The sequence below is a fragment of the Eleginops maclovinus genome, chromosome 12 (genome assembly GCF_036324505.1).
Source record: "Eleginops maclovinus isolate JMC-PN-2008 ecotype Puerto Natales chromosome 12, JC_Emac_rtc_rv5, whole genome shotgun sequence".
NCBI lineage: Eukaryota > Metazoa > Chordata > Actinopteri > Perciformes > Eleginopidae > Eleginops > Eleginops maclovinus.
Window position 1 is genome coordinate 17,407,463 of NC_086360.1, and position 24,129 is coordinate 17,431,591.

The 24,129-nt window shown below is 43.4% G+C and overlaps 1 protein-coding gene across 4 annotated transcripts in view; it reads right to left on the reverse strand.

Annotated features, from left to right (window-relative positions):
• LOC134873359 (tetratricopeptide repeat protein 28-like) overlaps positions 1-24,129 on the reverse strand; it is a 116,025-nt gene that overhangs the window by 50,555 nt on the left and 41,341 nt on the right. For all 4 annotated transcript variants that reach the window (XM_063896891.1, XM_063896890.1, XM_063896892.1 and 1 more), the window contains exons 2-4: positions 12,904-13,051; positions 7,137-7,409; positions 5,536-5,666 (exon numbers count right to left, since the gene is read on the reverse strand). In XM_063896891.1, coding sequence (XP_063752961.1) covers positions 5,536-5,666; positions 7,137-7,409; positions 12,904-13,051 — 552 coding nt within the window. The remainder of the gene's footprint in view (positions 1-5,535; positions 5,667-7,136; positions 7,410-12,903; positions 13,052-24,129) is intronic.

Below are 24,129 nucleotides of genomic sequence, written 5' to 3' on the forward strand. Positions count from 1 at the left end.
TTCTGTGGTGCAGTGGAAACCCCAAGGAGCCTGTTGGACTCCCGCCTCCCTCTGATGAGCACTATCTACCTGTCTGTGGTTGTCATCTATAATCATATAGTGCACCACAGCAGCACATCAGAAAGCGAAGGAGCCTCCTGTGACCATGTCACTGTTTATTTGTTACCTAATTTGTCCCTCTGTATTGCCCTTGATTGGAGCCGCATGGGAGGAAAAGACGGACAAGGTGTAATATTCAAGATAAATTACTCAACATCCCAACTGTGAGTAGTTCAATCTCCACAAGGCACTGCAGTGTTTGGATAAAGGTCTTGTTAGAGTAGCATTAGCAGAGGGGCTTGGGATTCATGTGTATTGACACCTTGATCAGTATATGTAGAAAATCCAAGCCCTGATAGCAAAGAATCCTTTACCATTGGATTGTGTCTGCTCTTTCCAAAGGCCAATCTGCCACACAATATGGTGACATGGTCTCAGACTTTGTGAAAAGGAGAAATTATCAGACAAACCAGGATAGAGACGAGAAAAAAAATGAAGAGCGGGGGAAAAGGAGGTGTTTTGGAAGCAGGGAGCAGGAAGAGAAGTAAAGAAAGGACGTTGAGATGATGGGAAAGGGCGGAGGGAAGGAGAAATGGAGCATGGGCAACTGAGGAAGGAGAGAGGGAGGAGGCAGCAGAGAGGCCAAGAGTAGTAGTCGATATAACGGCAGTCATTCATCTCTCTGACAGCCTTCCAAATGCTCCACTGGGGGAGACACAAAGCTGCGTCACCCCAAATGCAGCAAATGCAGAGCACACACACATGTTAGCATACATGTGCACATGCACACACACAGAGCGCAATGTTCTGGGTCATCACACAGTATGTTGCAGGACATGGTCAGTCAGTACATATACCATTACACTGCAACCTGTAAAAGCCAAATCATAGGCACAGGCGTCAGTTAGACATCAACACATGCTCACATATGCTTTATCTGTAAAACCAATGCACATGTGCTGCAACAGTCATATCAAGAACAATAGAACTCAAGGGCAGTTGAGGCAAACGTTTTAAGGTGGAAAACCATCTCAAATTTTATACTCATTTTACAATCCTACATTCTTTGGAGAAATGTGCTTAATATCGCCTTTCTTACACACTGGAACGTCCTGAGACAAACATGTACATGAACACGACATGACACATTCCCATGCCATTGGAAATATGGAAACACAGATGTGCTCCGATTAAAACACACACACACACACACACACACAAATCCTTGTTTCCCAGTTCAGGTCATGGCCCATTGGCTGGTGCCTGCCATCCATCTCTTATGATTCATGGCTAAGCGAGCTGCTGTAGAGCAGTTCTAAACCACTGGGCCGAGGAGAGCCTGTGTGTCATTAAGGTACAGCGGGCTGGACATGCTGTTAGAGCCGCTGCACCGCTGCACCACGGACAGCTCTGCGCCTCAGTGGCACACCAGGAGGTGGGGAAGTAGGTATTTCTGTGTAGGTCTCACAGTGGTTTTACTGCAGAAGTAATATCAACAGCTGAGTGCCCTTACAGACTGCCTTGCCCTGCGAAATGTTGCCTTTTATTTAGTCAGACATCGTTTTGCCCCCACCTAGCATTTCAGCTAAATTAGCCCCTGTAATCACCCCCAAATCCTCCTTCTTAATCAGCAAATCAGTGGAGGCTAAAGGAAGGAGACAGGGTTGCCAAGTTCCCTCCTCTGCCATCCTCTATTAGCGTGGGCCCCAAGAAAGGGGTTGGAGGCACACGTCCATACCCTAATGGCTCCTTAATGATCCCCTCCTCTGCAAGAGTGGTGACAAACCCTGACCCTGACAAGAGAAACACCCACACTTAGCCCTCTTCCTCACCCCTTAGATAGAGGCTCATTTCTCAGCCCTCTGCCTCATTATACTGGCTAGGGTCCTGCAGAATGTATACAGCCCCAAACTAGAGGCAAGATAAACACCCATGATGAAATAGTCCGTGTCACTTTCAGAGTGAGGGGCAATGTTTGAGTAAATTCCTTTCGGCAGATGGAGGGAGAGGGAGAGAAAGCATAGATAAACAAAGCGGGAGTTAAAAAGGAGAATAGTGGTGAGAGAGAGTAAAACTGTGGAGGCTATGGAAAAAAATATTGTTTGTATTCTTTTTCCTTTTTCCCTGATCGTGATTTCCATTTCAACTTGGGGTTGGGGGAGTCAGCGGTGGAGCCTCTTTAAACATCACACAAGACATAATTACAGAGTGCACCACTGCCAGCTCGCCTCAGTTTCTCCTAAATACTCACACCCCAAAATTAGGGGTTACCTCCTTCTACTTGAACCTACTATTTAAGATGAGAACGTCACAGACAAACAGAGGGGACGGGAAAAGGGAGTATGGAGAGGAAAGACCTAGTTTAACAGCTTTGTTTCACAATGAGAGAAGGCCTTTGTTAAAGATGGTTGCTGGCAGGCCTTGGATAACACCAGGTGTGGAAACTGGGACAAAAACAAAAGTTGGAAAAGGCACACGCAGCTAGAAAGACTAGGGAGTGTGTTTATGTTCTATCTGCAGTATATATGACAGCTGAAAGTCTGCTAAGGATATTTCCAAAAGGCAGCAAGCTTAAGAAAAACACTAACTTCACGCTAGCCTATGACCTCACTGGTTTGGACTGCATGCAGCTTCCAGTCCCAGTCGTGGATGACGGAGCACTCACTCTTTGAGCCTTTCTCCAGCTCGGACTTCTTTTCTGTTTTGTTTTCTTTTTTTTCACGTCTTTACAGATGATTATCCTGGTCTTAATCATGGGAAATTATTAGAGACAAAGAGTGGTCATTGCTTCTTTTTTTTTGCTGCATTGAGCTGTATAGAGCCACAAAAGAGATTCTATAGTTAATAGAGGCTGAATATAACAAGACAAAGGTACTGTACTGCCTCTTGATTTATAGATAACTCTCATCTGGAATCTCTGTTTTTTGTCTCTCTCTGCTCCTTCATTACACACAGAGCACTGTTCAGCTTGTAGTAGAGACTAGTTGCTTAAGTGATGTCGTAAACCAGAGCTTTAAGTTACACTACTACGAAGTATCAGCGGACATATCAGTATAAGTATACAGTCATACTCATACAATAAGGTAACTGTTGCCTAGACTCTGGTTTCAGACAGAGAGTGGAAGAAGTAGTTTGCAGTTAGTCTGCAGTTTAGTCAGATTATCTTAAATTTGTTTTAATTTATGATAAAACTAAATGTAAGTGTAGACTAGATTTGTCAGTTATGTTGAATGTTTACAACTGACCATTTGGGTAATTTTACAATTGGTTTTATTTTCTCTTGCAGTGATATAACCACAAGCCCAGATGAGTACAATTGTAACTGAATGGAAAGGAATGACAGCCAAGACAACAAAAAACAAAAGTTTCAATAAACTGAATTTCTTCTAAAGTTGGAAATCCTTCAGCAGAAATAAAACAACTAGAGCCACTAGAGTCGGTTGCACACACACACACACACACACACACAACACACAACACACACACACACACACACACACACACACACACACACACACACACACACACACACACACACACACACACACACACACACACACACACACACCAACTGTATCAAATGAATTTAAATGTGTCTGTTATCATCTTCCAAGCTTTTTTTACCCACATGATCAAAACCTGAAGCTCTAAACCATAATCCCACGTCATATCAAAGCCATATGTTCCATCAGGTCCTTTTATCACATCCAAAATATATGATTTCATTAAAGCCCCCTGGGAAATCCTCTGCAATTATTAAATGTGGTTGAATTCACATATGGCATATTTCCCCTCATCACTTCAGGTTGGAATCGATGCCCCTTCTTCAGTCTCTTCACCTCACTGCTAGACTGAAGGCCGCACACTGGGAATCCAGTCGGAATCAACATCCTGTCCCCGGCCTCTAGGAAGTGACCTCAGCTTCAGAAAGGCCAGATAAAACGTCCACATCAGAAACAAAAACATCAGGCTGGACGTAATGAGCTTTCCGCCAGGCTCCAGTGTGTTCTGAGGGAGACCAGGTGGTGTGACACACATATGACTTTGATTAGGGGGCCTTCAGAAGAACAAGAGCAGGGGGGGGTGTAGGGTGGGCCATGCAGGGCCAATCAGGACGTTTTCTGTACAGTATGATGCAAGTATTAAAGGTGCTCAATGACCTCCGCAGGGCCCTCATAAGTGGACCATTTGCCATTTGTGTGTAAGCATGGGGTGCACTTTGGGTGTTGTTTTCCTACATGTGCGCAGCCTGGGCCTCAGTGGCAGAAAGTGTGGTTCGCTATGGATTACAGCAGCTTGAAATTGATATACTGATATCGTACTGCTAGGTCTTTAAACATCATTAGGAGGCGAGTCATACTACTCTGTACATCGGATATGTAGAGGGCATATACACACTCACACGCAGACAAAACATTTAATCAGACATTTAGCCGGCCAGTTACTGCTACATCCAATGATGCGCAGAGTTGTCAAACGCTCACAGCAGACGTGCATGTGTCCTCTATGTCTCTGACCCATCTTTTTCTAACCTCATTACATGACAGAGGTTTTTGGCACTGCTGTTTGTGTCTTATAATCATACGTCCGCCCTGCACATATCGTCAAACTGTGGGAGGGAGTGATGTCAAGGGAACCTCTGGCCTCATTTTTTAGCTGTTAGTTTCACCCTGGTGCATTGTGCTGCCTTTGACTGGACTGTTTAAATGTCGCCTGATATCAGGGAACACAAACAAGCAGGGCTGCCGGCCTGCTGTGGAGGATAAGGAATGAAGGGGAAACGGATGCCATTCTTCTGCTCGTTTGACGGGAATTGTGTTGGAACAAGCACCTGTCTCCCCCACAAACAATGACCACAGAGGTCGGGCAGAGAGAGAGGCATAGAGGGAGAAAGAGGCAGAGTCGGAGACAGAGTGAGGAGAAAAAGAGGGCACCAGACAGTCAAGAAAAAGTGGATCAGTCCGTCTAAGTGATTCCCCTCCCTCTTCTTCATTTTCTTCTTTCCCTCCCACTCTTCTTTCTCTCTCTGCCCCATATTCAAACAAATTAATCTGTGTAAATTGCATTCCAAAACAGGCGTATGTTACAAAGCCCCAGACTTACTGCTACACAGACCAGATAAACATCTGCATAATATCTGCATAAATGGTTTGCATTGATAATAAGGTGAGGCAGCTGCTAAGGCTACACTGTTGGCCGTTCCTTCAACTGCCTCACTCTCTCTCCTCCCCCATCACCTTCATCTGTTCTCGGGACCAACTTGACACCCGTGTTTTTAAATAGACAAAGAGCAGCAGCATCTTTGTGTCCTTCAGACTCCTCCTTCAGATACCCTCTAAACAGACAGAACAGAGGATTGCTGGGCATAGCACAATCCCACACCTACAACATGATAAGAGAAAAAATCACTTTTTATCCTCGACTCATTGTCCTCTGCTATGAGACTCAGCCTGCTCCCGCCATCTAAAGTCTGCTTTCAAGTGTGTGCTTTTCTACCTCTCTGTCCTTCAGCTTCATGGCCAGAACCAGCTGGTTGCGATGGTTGGTCAGCGCTTCGCGGTAGTTTCCCTTGGAGAAGAATGCAGAGCCCAGATTCCCATGAGCGCGGCATTCCCCTGTTTGGTCACCTGAAGAGGGAAAACCAAAAGAAATGAAACGAAATAGCCAACAAAGAATATTTGCAGAACAGCTTATGAGATTACAAAGCAACTGGTGTTTGTTTCACATCATCCCACTGCCACTGTAGAACGGTGATTTGATAAACTGCATCTATGCCACTGACATGCCACTGCACCCTTAAAAGGGAAAGTGGCCGTTAAAAGTTCTCCACAGTAGAGCGGCTTCCCTGACAGCTGGTAGTGTTGATCTCAATGCTCCAAAGGGTGAGAGGGGAAAGCCTTATTATTTCTGCCTGACAGAGAGGCCCCACAGACACGGCCAAAGTAAAGCGCGAGTCTCTGCGCTCCACCTGAGAACCACAGCTCCTTATCTCCAGCTGCTCTGCCCAGTCATGTGTCAAACTGTGTGGGGGTGAGAAGAGTGGAGCCAGTCTGTGCTACTTTCTTCTTTTTTTTTTACTCCTAAATTACCTTAAGCTTTTATCATCCTTAACTGTTATTCTCTCATACCTTCTCTCCTGTACACCCACACAGCATCCCCACATATAGTAGGTAAGACCTATTTTTACGCCAAAAAATGGGCCAATTCCTGGCAATGTTGATGCAAAGTTTAGTTAGCTCAGATTTTGGTGTCAGTTGCTCAAATGGGGAAACAATTTAAAAAGGCAAAATGTGAACTAATTTAGTTTGGGTCTAATTGTTCATTGTTAGTTTAAAGTATTGGCATTCCACAACAGTGTACATGCATTATAGCAGCTCTGTGACAGTATGCTTTAACACAGTGGTGCTTTTAACAAAATGCTAAGGTTAGCATGCTTATATATTGACAATGAGCTTGCAATACTCAATATCTTAGTTTGGAATGTTGGCATGCCAAACTTAGCTCAATAGCTTTAAACATAATATACAGCTAATATTGTTGGGGATGTCATAACATTGAATGTATATAAAACCTTAAGAATTGGAAAATAGGCTCCAAGTCTGATCTGATGGCAGTATCAGGACTTTTATCAAAGATTTCATCCTGTTGAGAACAGCAATGTCTGTTCAAAATGCCATTTTAACACAATCTGTATAGGTTTGTCTGGTGTAAAGTGGTGGACCTACTGATATGGGAATATGTATTAATCACTCATTCCCAAATTGAATCATAAAAAAGTTTATCAATTTATCGAACATTATGACCTATGAGGATTTGATATTTTTCAGGGTTTTATATTTTTCTTTAAGATTTATTGGGCCAGATTAGGCTTTTTTGGAGAGTGACAGTGATGAAGGGGGCGATAGAGTGGATGACAGGTAAGGGAACAGGCCGGAATCGAACCAGTGTCCACCACAGCAGGGACAGCCCTACTACATGGACCGCCAGCTCTAACCACTGAGCTATATAGCGGCCAATGTGTTTTTTATCTCAGTAAATCATCATTGGAAGCGTTAATTTACATTTATAATCCTTATTTCCCAGTTCACGCCTCTTACCTAAGGTCTTGGCCACCTCCAGGTCCTGCTGCATGTAGCCAGTGCTCTTCTCTGTGTTGCCCAGGGACCAGTGGGCGCTGCTGAGGGCGGAGAAGACGGAGCCGCGTAGCTTGAGGCTGCATGTGCCGATCTTCAAAGCGGCTTCCAGCACCACAACAGAGGCTGTGTGGTGGCTCGCTGTCAGCAGCTCCTGGCCAATCACAGACACCACCACAAAGGGACTTTTGTCCAGCTTCATCTTTTGCAGTTGCTGATAGGTGGGCTCCAGAGACTCTGCACAGGAAGGACATGAGTAAGACGGAGATGACAAACAGGCTCCAGAAAATGTGAAAACATAACCATGTTCTGATGTAGTGACTGACAACAATATCTGACTTTTACCGTAGTCACTGTGTTACATGTTTACCAACCCCTATCTGCTATCTGAATTCTACTTTTCTCGAGTAGTTGTTGTGTTTTGCCTGGATAAGCGTACGCTGGAGTTGGCTGAGTGACGGCTTTTACTGCTAATTTGACAATGAAACAAGATATCAGGCATTTTCTGTTCACTCTGACTGGAGTAATCTGAGGCAATTTCCAACGAAACTGTATAAAAAACGCACAAGTTTAGAGCATTGTGGGCAACTGTCTTTAGAAACCACAAATTCCATTCCCTCTCTCCGTGACAGCTGATATGGTTGTTTGAGAGGAATACTGAGAGAAGGCTGAATGGGTTTCGAGATCGAGTTTAAAGAGTGACGGGGAAACTAATGCAGCTAATGCTCAACAGTAGCAGCAGCAGAGGAATGCAAAGCAAAGGAGACACACAAGGTGACCTTTGAAGAGGCTGAAAATGCACACAATGACATAAATCAATGGTGGGCCACGCGGGATTTAGGATCCACAGCCCCTCCAGATTACAAAGCCCTCTGGCAGACACCAACATCGAACAACAGGAAGGGGGGCACGCCCAACTGTGTGCGAGTGTGTCTATTGATGCATTTGTGTGTCAGTTTGTATTTGCATGCATGTACTGTACCGTATAGGAAGGTATCTGGGGGATGCTTAATTCTCATGGCCCTGTATCTGCAAACATTTTGAGCAGGATTGCTACTAATTAGGTCAAAGCTCTTAAGAGAAACTGCATGGTGTAGAATGTGCCTGTACAAGCTATGTGTGTACTCGAAAAAAGCAGCATAAGGCACAAGCTTTCATAAACCACATCTTTCCTTTGTTCAGAAAAACATTTAGGCAAAACAAATGAATAAGCACAATAGTTAATAGAAACATGCAGACTCTAAATCACCTACACACACACACAGTCACACACACACACACACACACACACACACACACACACACACACACACACACACACACACACACACACACACACACACACACACACACACACACACACACACACACACACACACACACACACACACACACACACACACACACACACACACACACACACACACACACACACACAATATGAGATGCTTCCTCACACAAGTACTCCAAAGCATAACTGATGATGCTCTTTCAAGAGCAATGCTTCTGTTCCAGCGCTTGGCAGAATGTCGTGCTTGCGGAGTCAGTGCGTGCATATAATATCCATTCATAGCTTGTAATTGCCTTCAGAGTGACACAGAGAACCGAGTCATAAATCAAAACATGGGGAGAATCCTTTTTTTAAAAAGGTGTCATGGCTGCTGCATTTATAAACAGGTTGTTATGACAACACTGGTGTTTGATGTTTCATACACATAAAGAGGCACACACACCGGACACACAAGTCAAATGCTAAAGTGTTTACTGTATAAAGATATGAAGCAAGAATTACAACTTTACCTCATTGATATGCACACTGCTAAAATAAATTCATGTGAGTGTTTTTAAGCCTCATCTTTCTCCCCTTTCTCCCCTTGTTTTTCCGACCTCCAAACGCTACACTTAAAACGGGGCTTGATAGTTTCCTAAATAAGTTGGGCCATGAGGTTTTTAGTAAGTGACTTAACCTTTTCTTCATAAACTGCAATGGCCGTTTTGATGGAACATATAAACAGTGTGGACGACATGTATGGATGCATTTTTCATAGTATTGGACTATGGAGCTTCATGGTTCATGCCTTATTACATTTTGGCTACACAGACTCTGTTGTAATAAGAATTAATTGATAGTACGCTTTGGTCTTTTTATTGGATCTGATGACCATTAAATAAATAGAGAATATTATCCCCTTATGCATAAGTAATAATGTCATAATTAAATGATCCATCACAAAAATTCTCCCCTTTCTTGTCGTCTCCAGGGGGGTTAAGTGTCAGGGAAATTTAAATAACGGCCCCTCTTGTGCTCATGTTTTAAGAATCAAAAGCACTTTGCTCAAAGGCTTTTCAGTAGGACAGATGCTAATGAACACAGGCACCAAATCCTCCAGTTTAAAGACAATGTTTTTAATGGGAAATGATCCAACCAGGATCAATAACTGCCACGCTGGGAACCATCTCCTCTATGGTTTATCTGTGGGGATCTTTAAAAGAAAGAAAACCTTTACAGTTAGCATCTGTGGAAAACAATCCAATAATTAACGGCTAATGGACCCTTTGCACTCCTTTTGGCCCAAAGCAGCTGAATGAGGGACAGAACTACAAAGGGATGAATAGTAAAACTATAATCCGTGTGATACCATACATAATGAAACAAAGATTCCAATATATAAAACTGACACGCTGATTTCCCACAGCTCATTCAGTGATCCAAATGGGCAATGCTAACAGATATTCGGGATAATATCGCTGCAGGGATTTTCGGAGGTGGCAGTCAGGGAGACAGATACAGTAAGAAAAGACTGCAGTAGTTTCCACCTGTGTGAGAGCCCCTTTGTTGTGGGAAACACAGTTTGAATCGCATGAGAGCACAACAGCTGCTTGACCCTAAAATAAAGAGAAGAAACCTTCATCTATGCAATAAGGAGTGGGAGTGTTTCAGGGGTTGTATATGACACACTAAGAATTGGGGCATTACACATATAATATTAACCTAACTGTGGAAACAAGGCAAGCTTTGATGAATTGTTTCACACTGTGTCCTTGAAGAAATATGCCTTGATAACGTTCTCTGAGGTTTATTATTTGTCTTCCCTCTTTGCTGATTTATTTATTTGCTCATTTGGTATGTCTTTCTTCAAATACGTCCCTTTGCTCTGTGGCAAAAAATAAACATAAAGGTGCTCTTGGTGGGACTGTAAACATCACAGCGTGTGGAAATGTTTGTGGTAAGATAAAATGACAGAGACATGTGAACACTGCAATCACAGCCAGATACAATCAGTTCTTTCTCGGCAACATGGCGGCAACATTGAGTTTACGCACATATGGGAATAATGTTGTGTTTGCTGCTATAACAGATACAAGTATAATTACAAATGGATTACACTTTTTTTTAATGTAATTGCAATGTAGTTACAACCCATAATAAGAAGGTTAAAACCAGTCGAGTACAATGACTCTATGTAAATGGGCTTAGAGCCATATTTTGGCTCAAGGTGTTAAAGGAAATTTTCTAAAAGCTTTGGCATTGACATGGCAACTGTAATTCATTTGGTGGTTGAGCCTATCAACTTGACTTCTGGGATGAGTATGTGGTCGTCAAACACTGGCAGGATTGTGGCGCTCCTCCTCCTTTAAGGGAAGAAGGCAACGCTCGCCTACCTTTTACTAATCAGGGGACCTTGGCTGAGTAACACTGATTGTCCTCCCTGTTTGCTGGCATAACATTGATTATCGTCCCACTGTGCCAGGGGCCCCTCTGAGAGGATCATTGCTCTTAATCCTTTGACCTAGCTACCTCTCCTCAACACACCTTGGATTAGGTCCTCTGCTGGTTGCTCTGCACCGTGGGAAATAGGGTAAACAATTAAGAGATTAAATGGTTTGGGCTGAATGTTGGTCTTGCCCTACAGAGAGGACCCATTCTGGTCCATGATGCTCAGCTCTGGGCTTGCACCCAAACCCTTTTCTTGTTTTGGCTCCAGTGTCAGGCTTATACACTCAATGCTGCTCAGATGGGCCCATTTCTCTTTAGTCTCTTTGCAATTTTTTTTCCTTCTGGATTTGCACAAGAATATTCTTTTCAATCAAAGAGAAACTGATTCCTCACCAAACAAAGCCCTTCAGAGCTGCTCATCTCATTGTTCAGTTCAGTAAAATTTGGATTATAAAACCAGGCCGCATTTTTTAAAAGACGCAGTTTCAGCACAGTGGTGAAGAGACGATGACAAAGCAAGACTGCAGGATGACTCAGTCTATTTTGGCAGCCGAGGCCATCCAGATCTGAAGAATATTAAATTCTCCGCAGTGGTCATCTGAACTAAAATTGTTGCCAGGTTTATTTGTAGGCTCATTACGCTGGCCCATACTGATTACTCATGGCCAATCAGGTCACTGCAGTCGGCTGATACAACAGATATTAATGTTAAACAGAAAGAGCACATTTTAGTTACGGTCCTGGCTTGAATGCACTACTTACAAATCCACTCAGCTTGAGGAAAAAGGCTTATACAGGGGCACGCACAGACAATAGCATTAGTGTTGGATGCTCATTAAGATAACAGGCTATCTGTGAGTGTGATCAACCCATCTGACAATAAGATGTGCTTACGCTGCGGGCGTCAGGCCTCAAATTCCTGAGGTAAGTACTTGACACTGACAGTCAGTCACAAAGACAGAAACACAGACAGATAGAGAGATGGCCTGTCTGCTGAAAGGGTACAAAACCTGACAGGTAAAGTCACCACAGCAGGCTTATTGACTGACAGAGTGAGGATTATTTCAGAGACAGCAGACAAAACAGGTGGAGATGGCGAAGCAGAGAGACAGTGACACCCAGACACACATAGATTTATTAAGAGCACTAGAGAAAGCGTTGGAGGCGGGGACCTGTTCATTTCTATGAAGGTTGTTCAGTGGTGCCTCAAGCTAAATGGCCTCACTCTGAATACAAAAATACCCGTATCTTGCCTAGACCTTCTGGTGATCTTCTGCATTAATTTGGCCAATAGAGCATGCGCATTTTTTTTGTCTTTTAGCCCCGTCTCCAATCCGCTCTCTGTTAATCCAGCATCACGTCCAGTCTCAGGTCATTCAGATGACCCTGGAGCTGTGGTTAAAAGCTTTAAGCACATTGTCCAACTCTTAGGACCTAGTGATTGAAACAATGGCTATTCCAGTGTTCATACTGGGTATTTGGTTTACCTCAAAATAAAATGTACGCTGATTTACAGTCATTTGGAAAAGTATTCTTGGGCCCAATGGCACAGAAGTTGTAGTGTCACCGTTATTCCACTATGAAAATGTGCTTCAATGCCCAAGTGCACTTCCTGGGGGCTTGAGACCATGGAGGTGTAAAGAGAACTGGATAAAGCGTTGGATGCGGGAACCCAATAATTTCCATGAAAGTTGTTTCAATGGCACATGAAGTCAAAATAGCCAGAGCAAAAGCACTCGTATCCAGGCCCATAGAGTATGCAAACTAGCGTTTTGCTTTCGCCCCGCCTCCAATCTGCAGGGCCACGGCAAATCTATGCTCAGTCAAGAGAATGGAGAGGGGAAATATCTCTAGATTTGGCTTAAGCACATACGTTTTAAGACTTCAAGGACCTAATGATTAAGATAAGGGGAAGTACTCTGCTTTGTAGTGGGTGAAGCTCAAATAAATATACCTAGAAAAAAAACGTACAATTGGTTGACACAGACATTTATGAAATCAGCAACTACTCACCTCGTAACGGTGACTTCATGGCAGCTTCTATCATGCCCACCAGCAGCTGCAGGCTCTTGGGGTCTTGGGCCAGCCCGGAGGCGAAGGCGGCCAGTGCGTCGGCATGGCGACCAAGGTACTGAAGGGCAACACCCTGTCGGAAGTATGCCTGTAGAGAGAGAGAGAGAGAGGTAAGAGTCATCAGCTCCTGTCTAGTGCCACAGCATGCAGCTTTACACAAACACATTACCAGGCACACTCATTTCACGCCATTTGCATTTTATCCACATGAGTAGTTTTTTGAACATGGCACCTCTCTCCTTTGTATTCCATTAATAGAGCGATCACTGTTTTTTTGTATGTGTTAATTGGATTATATGTTTTTACATAAATGCACATGTTACAGTACACTGGCTGGCTGCCTTCTCAGGAGCAACTTTTGTTTTTGTCTTCGATATTTGTGTTTCGCTGTGGGAGTAAAGTGCACAAGAGTGAAGAAATGGGATTTCTCCTGGGCTGTGTGAGAACGAAAGTAAAAAGAGAAAGAAAAGAAAAAGCAGAATGAGAGAGAGCTGCTTACTCAAGTCAGTTTGTAGCTCAATAAAAAGAACACCCATAAATTCTTCAGATTGTTCATTCCCTTTGTAAAAGTTGTAAAATAATAACACAACTGGCCGGAGTCTGTTTTTGCCATATTTTTACATCAGATGTGTCATGTTTTGGAATGTGAAAAACTCTTCAAACAGGCAGATATTAACTGCATTTGTCACCCAGTCTGTTTTTCACAGAGCTGAGCAAATCCCATTGTTGTGAGTATAATAATTCAGCACAACTGAGATATAAACTGCACGCAAGTGCTGACATACTGTATCTTTCTGTGAGAGACTAAATTGTTTTGGAACATTCTTGAGATTGAAAACTAAAACAGACGGTGTCTCTGGGATCCAAAGCCCCATCAATAAGTGTGTTCTTTTTCCTTTGGACTCAGCAGAGAAAATAGATGTTTTATCCAAGCAAGTTTGTGACTCATTGTGTCTGAAGCCTGATCAGAAAATAATCTTAGTGACTTGTTAAACCTGAGTCTGGTCCAGTTTAACAAAAGCAGCAAAGAGAAATGGAACTAGGTCCAACTCATAATTCATGATTCAAACCACTAAATCCCCCCCAGAGAAAGCAGACTCTCTCAGAATAGTCATATCTGGGTTTGTGTCACAGAAAATCATGATTTCCGCAGCAGAGAATAAGGAAAAATAAGGGACAAGAATGGTGTGTGGCAAAGAAACAACAGAATATGTGTAAAATACCCTGTAAAGTGCCCTAACTTTTCAGACGTAATGTTTTTTGTGTTGTTGCCTGTGTATGGCATGCAGTCCAGGCAGCCGTCTGGTCGCTTCCTCACTGAGCCGGCAGTCGCTCCACTCACAGTTCCAAAAGTGACACCAGGGCTAATTTGCTATTAGCATCTAAGAGGCCTTTTCATTAGTCTTACCAAGCTTCTCTGTTAGCACCGCTCGGCAGTGGAAAAAGGCAGGGAGGATTAAAGAAAATGAGACATGACATTGAATTTATAGAAACCAGTAATTAATTTTGCTTCCGTTTGAGCCCCCTACTGACTACCAATCTCTCTCCAGACCTGCTGCCCCGCTCCACATTTCTATCTCCCTTCCCTTGCATCACAACTCCATTGAAAATGACGAGGACAGAGATTAGATTCAAAGCATTAACCTTTGTTCTAATACTGTTATTATATGAGGGGAGTGCAGGCCAGGGTATCCGCTCAATATTAATTGCATCTAGTGGCGGTAGAGTTTGGGCAGGACACACTGGCTGGAGTGGGGAGGCCCACAAACGTTTCGCCTGAGGGAACAAAAGACATTTAAAAGCACTTCTCCCTTTGATTAGATTTAGCCTACAATATGACTGCTCACCCAGTGATCTTTCTTCTATTCTTTTGAACAGCCTGCACTGACTGAAACGACCAAGAGGAAAAGAGATGAATACAAATAAAATAAGGCTCGCTTCCAACAAAAATGCCATCTTCTTTAATCCTTTTATTTTACCCTATGTTGTCTTACATAAGACTTAAAGAATAGACTGTGTGGAAAGTGCATTCAAATACTGCAAACACAAGCACAAGAATAAATGCATAAAAGAAAGAGGCACGGCAAAAATGAAAGAATCAATGTGCCGTATAGCCTTATAGGATTCTTTTTCTTCCATTAATCTCCCACAGCCTTCAACACACATCATGTAGCTTCACAAAGCCATACACATTTAATCCAACAAGTCAATTCAACCATTGATTCTCATAAAACAGTGGGCTCAGTGGCATTTACATTACAGATGAATGCTAGTGTAAGCAAATATGCAGATTTGATGATATAACACCAGAAAGTTGGCTATGCTATCGGCATAAGGCATTATGGGAGAGTAGAGAGCAAGATTGTACCCCTACACAACCTATTTTCTTAATTCACACTTAACAGGATCTTTTCTAAAAACACAGCAGCATTTGCTTGGAGCTGCTGCTACAGTGATTAGCGTAGCCTCTCTTAGCTCTTAGCTAGGCAGAGAGAGAGATAGAGACGCAGTGGAAGGAGGGGGATGCATTACAGGAAAATACAGGGCTCCACAAATTAACTTTGCCCTATCAAAATGTTACATTACAATATGCTCCAAGTCAGTGCTTAATCTCTTAGCCAAAAAACTTCCTAAACAGGATGCATTTTAGCGAATGACTCAGTTCTCACAGGCTCTCCTGAAATGTGATTCATCTGTTAGCTATCTTGTTAAACATGACATCCACAAACCTAAACTTCTAAAAACTTTTTTTTGCCTGAAATTCAATCCAGGGTAAATTACTGATTCGTGTTGCATTGCTGCCTCAGAAGAGGAGATTGAATGCAAAGCTTTGTCGTTGTTACCCGTGGGTAACATCTGAGAGTGCGTGTGCGCATGTTTGAGCAAAATTGAGAGGGAGAGAGGCTAGAAAAACACATATGAATAAGAGAGAGGATAAAAGCTTTTTTTTGTTTCTCGATTATTTTAATATTTCATGGATGCTTGTTTGATGTAGTTTTAAATATTCATGTTTTTATGCTTGAAGAGGGAAATGATGCAAAAAAAAGTTATTCACACTGGTACACTGTGCTACACACTGCGGGGATCCAACATTCTCCACACACATGTGCACACACATGCTCAAGCACAAGAGTCGCATACACTCCCTTTCCTCTAACAACATACATACTATAATACATTAGGCGTTTTTCTTTCAGTGACAGCACTGTCTTTCACAATAAGACCCAAAGAGCAGCTAAACAGAAAGTTGACAAGATTAAGATTTGGAGTTTGGCGCAGGACCAGCTGTTAGATGCTCCTTTCCTGTTAGCAGATTAATGTCTCCACATATGTCCTTGCCTCGTTCTTAGGCTCCTCTTCAGTACCCTGTAGCCCCAGGGGTGCCCTCAGCCCCCGGGGGCAAGTCTGCTGTTTGCACTTGTCTATCCTTGTTCAAGTTCTGCGGCTAACAGGCTTAGTGGAAGAATTAATTGAAAATATATTTTGACTGCCTGTGCTAATTGGATATAAACAACAGCAGTGTGTTTTGGCACATGGCATGGTAGATATACTGTTGGGATATGTGCACACTCAAGATCCTTTCTGATACACAATCAATTGTATTCAAAAGGTTTCCTTTTCAACACCTTCAAAAAAGGATAAATGCTGACAAAAATGAAAGGTCTGCCACAGATGCTGTGTCCACCGGTTTTTCTATATTTCCAAGAGCCTATAAAGGTTTCCTATAGCTGAGTTCATTTCCCTAAGTTGCACCATGCGATGTGTAAAGTGCTTCCAAATAAAAATGCGTACTAAGACCTGCTTAATCTATTTGTTTACCCTATCCTGAATCTGCCATTTCTAACAAGAAATTAAACGGCCATGGTAATTTATAAAATCCTTTGTATTAATGGCACTGTAGCTGGAACCTGCCCATGTAGTCTGTGTATTTAAAGACAGCTGAATTTCCTTCCTGCCACACTTTAAGAGTTGTAAAATCTCAAACACACAATCTCAAACGATTAAATCTCTCCAAACAAACAGCATAACTCCTTGCCCACATTTCAGGCTGCCTGTCGTTGAACTGTCTGCTCCAGCTGTGCTCCAGTAGCCCAAGGACTTTTAAGGCTTGCTGTGTCCTGATCGGTGATCAACAATAATAGAGATGTTCTCAAATGTGGAAATCAATAGAAGCAACGTAAGCTCCATTCAGATCGAGCCACACCCTTCGCTGCTGTGGTGTGTTTAGGGTACTCCTGCTGCAGATGATTTCTGATCACCCACAGAGCAGTTGGTGCCAATGCGACAACTCTCAACAGAAACCCCGCTGCCAACATAATGGAACCCAAATCAGACCATCAAATAGGGACAGCGGGCTGCAAACACTCTGCACACACACACAGACACAAATACAAACTGAAGAAAAATACATCAATAACCCTTCAAGAAAACCACCCATCCATCTCAAACAAAGCTGTATTACTTGAAATCAGCTTTCCACACAGGCAAGGAGGCCGGGATCAGATTAACACTAATGGTGTGACAGGAACAAAGGGATTGCTGCCTTTCTTCCTGTTTCTCAGCTCTTTAACTATAGGTGCCGTTGTCGTGGTTTCCAATGTGACCCACAAATATCATGTGTCGGCCAGGGTTTCAGCTGGTACCTCCGCCATCCCTAGCAAATCTCTGCCTCTGCACTTTCAAGGTGACACAGTCGATTCGCAGGGTACACAAAATGTCAACTGCTTAATTTAATATCCAGGGATAACTGTCGGCCATGACAAATTAGCTGGGAACACCTAGAAAGAAAAAAACTGCAATCGAATGATTGCTGCTTTGGGCCTTTTGCCCTTCAACTTGACAAGCTACACCTAAAGCCACAGTTCAGCACAATCGAGCCCGTATTTGAAGTCTATTTTCCAAGCCAAGGCAGTGAGTTTTTATCCATCTTCTGTGCCTCTCTGAAGGTACAGATCCTTTTCCTCCAGGACAGAAAAAGGTCTGAGGTCGGGCCTCATAGATGCTGCAGTGGGGGCATCACACCCATCGCCTCGGGCCAGACATGCACCTCTGGCCCCGGGGTCACTGGGATAGAATCATGACACAGCTGCCTGTCTATTACCTTCTCCCCAATCTAATAAGCCCAGACCCTCAACCAGCAACCACCCCTGACCTATATCGATCGTGAGTGTGTTTATCTGTGTGTATGTGTTGTGTCAGTGGAGAGAAAACTGTGACAGCCTCATTTTTCCTCACACAGAGTGAGAGATTCCTGCATTAATCCAGCCAATCGATGAAAAATGTTGCATTTTCAGGATTTTGTTATGTCCTACATGCTGACCTGGATGGCTTTTGTGGAGCCACCCCGGTCAAGTCCAGAGTGATTTTATGTTACAAACATACACCACATCCACGTAGCAAGTCAAATTGAAGCACATTACAATCTGCATGTAGGTATACATAATAAAATATTTATGATGCATGGATGTATACCTCCCTAAGGGTGTTGTAGACTCTGGTGATTGCTGGTCCATCAGAAGCCCTTAATTAGCCCATTAGATTAGATGGCTTTTATGGGAGCAAATTAAACTGATCTTTCTTTGTGGAGCCGGCAATTAAAGGGTAAATGTTTTATTATTCAGTGAGTGGCGACAAAGAGACCCAGGTAAAAACCAGATTGCCTGGTAGAGGCTTCAGCATGAAAGACATTTTAGTACTCTCTCGTGGCTGCGAGGGATCGATTAGCCGGCTCACATCAAACTGGCAACCAGCACCGGACTTCACATCGAAAAGGTCATAGTCAGGTATGTGGAATCAATGCTGAGCACTCTGTATTCACTGTGTCTTGTATTATCTCGCTGGGGGGATGGTTTAACGTTTTCTAAAAACAATAACTACAAGACAAAGAGAGGCTTCAATAAAGAAGGTCATGGTTTGTGATCTGGGAAGTGTCATGCCGTGCACACATTGTGACAGTTGAAGTGAAATAGGAGGGAAAAAGTGATATTTCTCATTTATCACAAACAGATGAAACAGCACAATAGAAGCAAGCTGTGGGGTCGTGCAGAGACATGTTGTCACAATACACTGTTTGGCAGTAGGATTCAATTTTCTTTCTGCTACGTGCATGTCCACCATAACTGAGGGTTTTCACAAAGGAAACAGACCAATGGAAAGTGATAAACCAACAGATAAAATGACAATATGCCTGTAGCTCACTCCAAGCATGGTAATTCCAATGTAAAAAAAAAACATGTCACACTCTTCCTCTATGATTTATAGCCTAATTTGTCACAATGGATGCAGCTAGCATACTTGTATTCTCATTAGCTTGAGTCTTGAGTTGTGAGGCTGAGAGGGTCAGGGTGCTAAACAGATTTCCGCACTCCTCTCCACTAGATCCTTGGCTCTCCCCTGTCTGAGTTTTGCGCACGAAACCGACAGCCACAGGGGCAGACTCTCAGTTAAAGTAGGCATTAATTACTTAAAGGAGCTTTAATCAATCAAGGCCAGATGGTGAACCTGAAAAAAGAGAGAAAACTCTACACTGTAGAAGTGCTTTCCACTCTGACAAGACAAGAGGTGGCCATAAAAGGCTTTAAAACAATATACCTACAAGGCTTACTCTTTTATTTCTTTTTTTGATACCAAAAAGTGTTATCAATTATGGAGCACCAATTTCTGCTGAAGATTGACAAACAGACCTTCTTATTAAGAATTACAATATTGAAAACAAAATCACAATACCTACAACTTTCTTTTTGTTATTTGTAGGTACTGATTATGCAAAGCCAATTGAATGTGCAGCCCTGACCATATGTGTCCCTGATGTGTTTAGCCCTACAGTGCCGACAGAAAGGGCTACTTGGCCCCAATGCTGTACTCTCCTGGCCTGAGGCACCACATCCTCCATCTTCATTTGTACTCCCTTAATTGGCTTTGACAGTGAACTCAAGCATGGCTGAAAAATACCCTCGTCTTAGTAAACACTGGCTGAGAGACACATGTTCTCAACATGGAGAAACCAGGCCTCTCCATTAGCCATTAGGATGGGTAGTCATGTCCAACTGACCCTCTCACATCGTCTCTTCAGATCGCGACACTCTGAGCTTCACTTCTCAAACGTTGCTGCCATCTGATGTATTGCATTTCTAGTGAGAGGCAAAGGCCCCTGTAAAACACAATGCAACGTCTTTTTCTCAAACAACATATTTAGCCTTTACAAAGTGAAAGCTGTTCAGAGTGATGGTAGTGGGAAAGAAGTATTTGAGAGCCCGAGGTGTTTTCTGGGATTGGTTATCATTGCCTGCTGAGTTTGGAGATCCCAAAAAGAGACAAGATCCACCAAATCATAACCTTCCTCCTACAACAGTACACACAGCTCCTTGCCAGTGTCAGCACTTGTGTTGGGATCATTAGGTTGCTCTGGTCTTGGTTGGAAGTTGCTTCATCAAACAAGAGTCAGCAGCACAGGCCGACAGAATGGCTTCTCTCAAGCTGCCCCGCTATACTTCAAAAGACTCACAGTGTGCCTTTAAGGAGAGCTGTAATGAAAAGCATGTCATGATACCCTACTGCTTTTGATTCTGCTAGTAAGGAGTCATACATGATTGAGTAAAAGGCAAGTTCAATCTCAAGTAAGGCCTGAAGACTGGAGAGAGGTGCGGGCAGAGTGAGGAAACACAATAGTGATGTAATCCAACGGGTTAGCATAAACTTATAGTTAGGAAGAGTTGGGAAGACAGAGGATGGAAAGAAAGCTAAAGGTTAGCATATGAAGGACAAGAGATGATTCTTGGTATTCCTTCCTAGCTCCCTATCTATGTCGGCTGCCTTCCAGGCTATCAGAGCTCTTTATTGTGTATGATCCATTTCTCCTTTCCATTTACCAGTGCACTAGCGGCATCATTATACTCGCCTGTTGTGGCTGCAGCACCACTGCTTTGCTATGCTTGTGCACACGGAGATCTCCCCAGCGATTACCAGATAAATGCACTTTAATTCACAACAGATGTGGCAGTGGTTTATATATAGACTCGCTAATTCCCCCTTGTCCACACTGCAATATGAACTCCATGCTGCACCAATTTAAGTGTGTGATGAGTCCCACGCGGACAGGCTCCTCTACTTATCATATATATGACATGGTCCAGCACATTGCTGGCAAAGGGAAAATATGAGAAGCTGTAAAAAAGGACCATTATGAGTGGATCAGTGTGGATTTTTCATTATTAATGCAGATAGTGGTTCAGGGCTGCTTTCCTACTGAGAATTATCTGTCATGTAGTTGAGCTTAACAGTATTATCATTTTCAGAGGAAATATTACACCCACAGAGGAAAGAAAACATGCACTGCGCCACACATTTTAACAAGCACAACGCTGCTAACGCACATTATAGCAACCACTACTTACTATTTTAGACGGAAATTCTGACAGTCAACTCCCATAACAGAGCTAATTGGCACACTTCTACTGAAGGGACGTGGCTGCCTCTGATAACACTGAGTGGTCCTGTTACTCATCTGCACAGTCTCTGTATTAGCTCATTAAACAGCAAGTTCCCTCGGTGTTCTTTGGCCATCACCATGCATCATTAATAGTGTCTGCATGCTAATCACGTTAGCTGTATTTCCCTGGCTTTGATATCTATCTCTATGCATGCTGCGTGACTCGATGGCCTGTCCAGTAATTCCATAAAGTGAACAGGTTTCCGTACCACCTGTGGACACTTTATATGTTCAAAAAAAAAGTAAATTTGTTAGTCAAAACTCCTCTGGCAACTGGTCTTGATGTAGAAGTAATCCACCGCCAGAATACACAGGCAAACACACAGATACACACACACAGCAAGCCAAATAAAAACACTTGCTCACAGCTATGAGTCATACTGTCGGTGCCAACAATCAATGGGGCTCACCGCACGCGGCTGGCTGTAGTAGCAGAATGTATTAATTTTCTCATTTAGATACAAATATATACTACAAATAGATTAATGGTGTTTGATTAGCTTGGCAGAGCGACGCCAATTAGTATGCATGGTTGGTAAGAGGCATGATGCTAGAGTTTTATAAATGCTGTATCTAAAGCATAAGGCCAGCTATGGCTCCAAAGAAAGCAGTTGCATTACAAGGAAAAAAGCTATAGGTACAGAGGAAGGTGGGAAAGAAGGGGAGAGTGAAGCCATGGAAGCAAGGAGAGGAAGAGCGTAGAAAATTGAGGCTATGGTTAGCTCAGGACCAGGGAGAGGTGAAAGTGGCCTCATTTCATACTACACAGAGTTTGACAATTACTGGTGACAGCAGATCGCACCAAGACGGGGAAGAAATTGATCCGGACAAGCAGGACTCTGTTTGCTTTGTTAAAAGTAATTAATCACTGTGGCCACCGAGGAATGGTGCCCCGAGTGCTACGCCATTCTGCTGTGTGTGTTTGCACGTCTTGGTTGGTAGCCATATGTGGATATACGCGTGTCCCAGCATACATTTCTGCACACATGTCCAAAAACAGCCGAGAAAAAGGATAGAGAGGTGTGGTAAGGAGAACTTTGGGAAAAAGGAAAGAAAAAAAAGCATGCAGAAGGAGGGTAGAGGGGGAAAAGGGAGGAACATGTGCACACTGCAGCCATTTATTCACATGCATGCACTCAAGAGGACCAGTAGTGCAATCCATCATAAGAGTCCTATCCACACCCACTGAGCAGAGAACTACAGTAACGGGGAGCTGTGGATAAAGAAGGTAGGAAAGGTGGGAAATAGGGATGAATTCTCCTTCCTTCACCTTTACTTTGCTCTGAGTGAAATGAAGCAGCTACATCTTTTGCTGCGAGTACCGTGCTTCTCGTTAATATGAAATAAACAACGTTCCCTCGGGTTCATGATGGTCTCTCCCTCCCTTGAAATCCTTTAGCCTATTTCCTTTCTCTGAAAAGAAAACTGGAGTATTTCAGAGGCGGCCTTAAAACTGATTTCACATCCATCAAATTGTAGTCGCTCATAAGAACAGATTTTAATTAAAAGACAAATTTAAAGGTCGTTTTTCACATTAGACAACGTAAGTCACTTTACTCTCTCTTTTACTTACACTCCTTTGTATACTGACTTTGAATGCCTCATGCATTACCTTGTTACCCTTGCCCTGCTGGACTGTGACAATAGTCTGAAATTATAGCTTGTTTAATTGTTGTGCTTGGTGCACACATAAGAGCTGAGAGAAAGCTCAAACTGAAATCCTGCTGTGAATACTTTCCCATGCGCACAACACACACACACACACACACACACACACACACACACACACACACACACACACACACACACACACACACACACACACACACACACACACACACACACACACACACACACACACACACACACACACACACACACACACACACACACACACAGTCCTGGGGCTCTCAATGCTGTGTTCCACTCCCTCCTCCCCAGCCTCAAAACTGCAGTGATAACAGCAGCAGGAGCCCACAGACACAGAGACACAACCCTGATCAATAAGAGTACACACACCTACACAAATACACAAACGCACACACACTCACAGGGGAGTCCAGTGATCCTGCAGTAGCTGGGGGTCTTAGGGTAATGGGCGTCACCAGGCGATGGGAAAATTGGAGGTGAAATCGTGAGGGGAGTAGAGAATAAAAAGGAAGAAGGGTAGGGCATGAGAATACTACGGGTGTTCTCCAGTGTCATATTTCTATCCCGAAGCTAGAGAGAGTTAGAAGGGCAGCAGCTGCAGCAGAGAAATGGCCACGCGTTGAGAAAGCACTCATTGAAGTGTTGGCTGTGCACCCGCAGGCCTAGACACTAATAGAAACAGAAGCCAGGGACCCCTCTATGTCAGAGCCTCGGCTGAGCAGAATACTAAGTTGTCCTTTCGTGCTAATGATTACCCCGAGCAAGGTGCAGGTCCGCAACACCACTTTGCAAATGAACATCAGCAAACCAGCAAATTCAAATTAGAACATTGTCCGGACCTGCCAGCCTACACTCACAGTTCTGCGGTGCGATACCTAGAGGACACCATTTGGCTAATAAGAGGAATTATTCTGTGACTCAAGCTAAATACTGAGGGCTGTGTATCCCCCCACACGGCACTGCTTGTCTCTCCGTATAAACGCAACAGTTTGTCTGAGAGCAAAGCAGTTGGGAGGGGGGTATTAGGA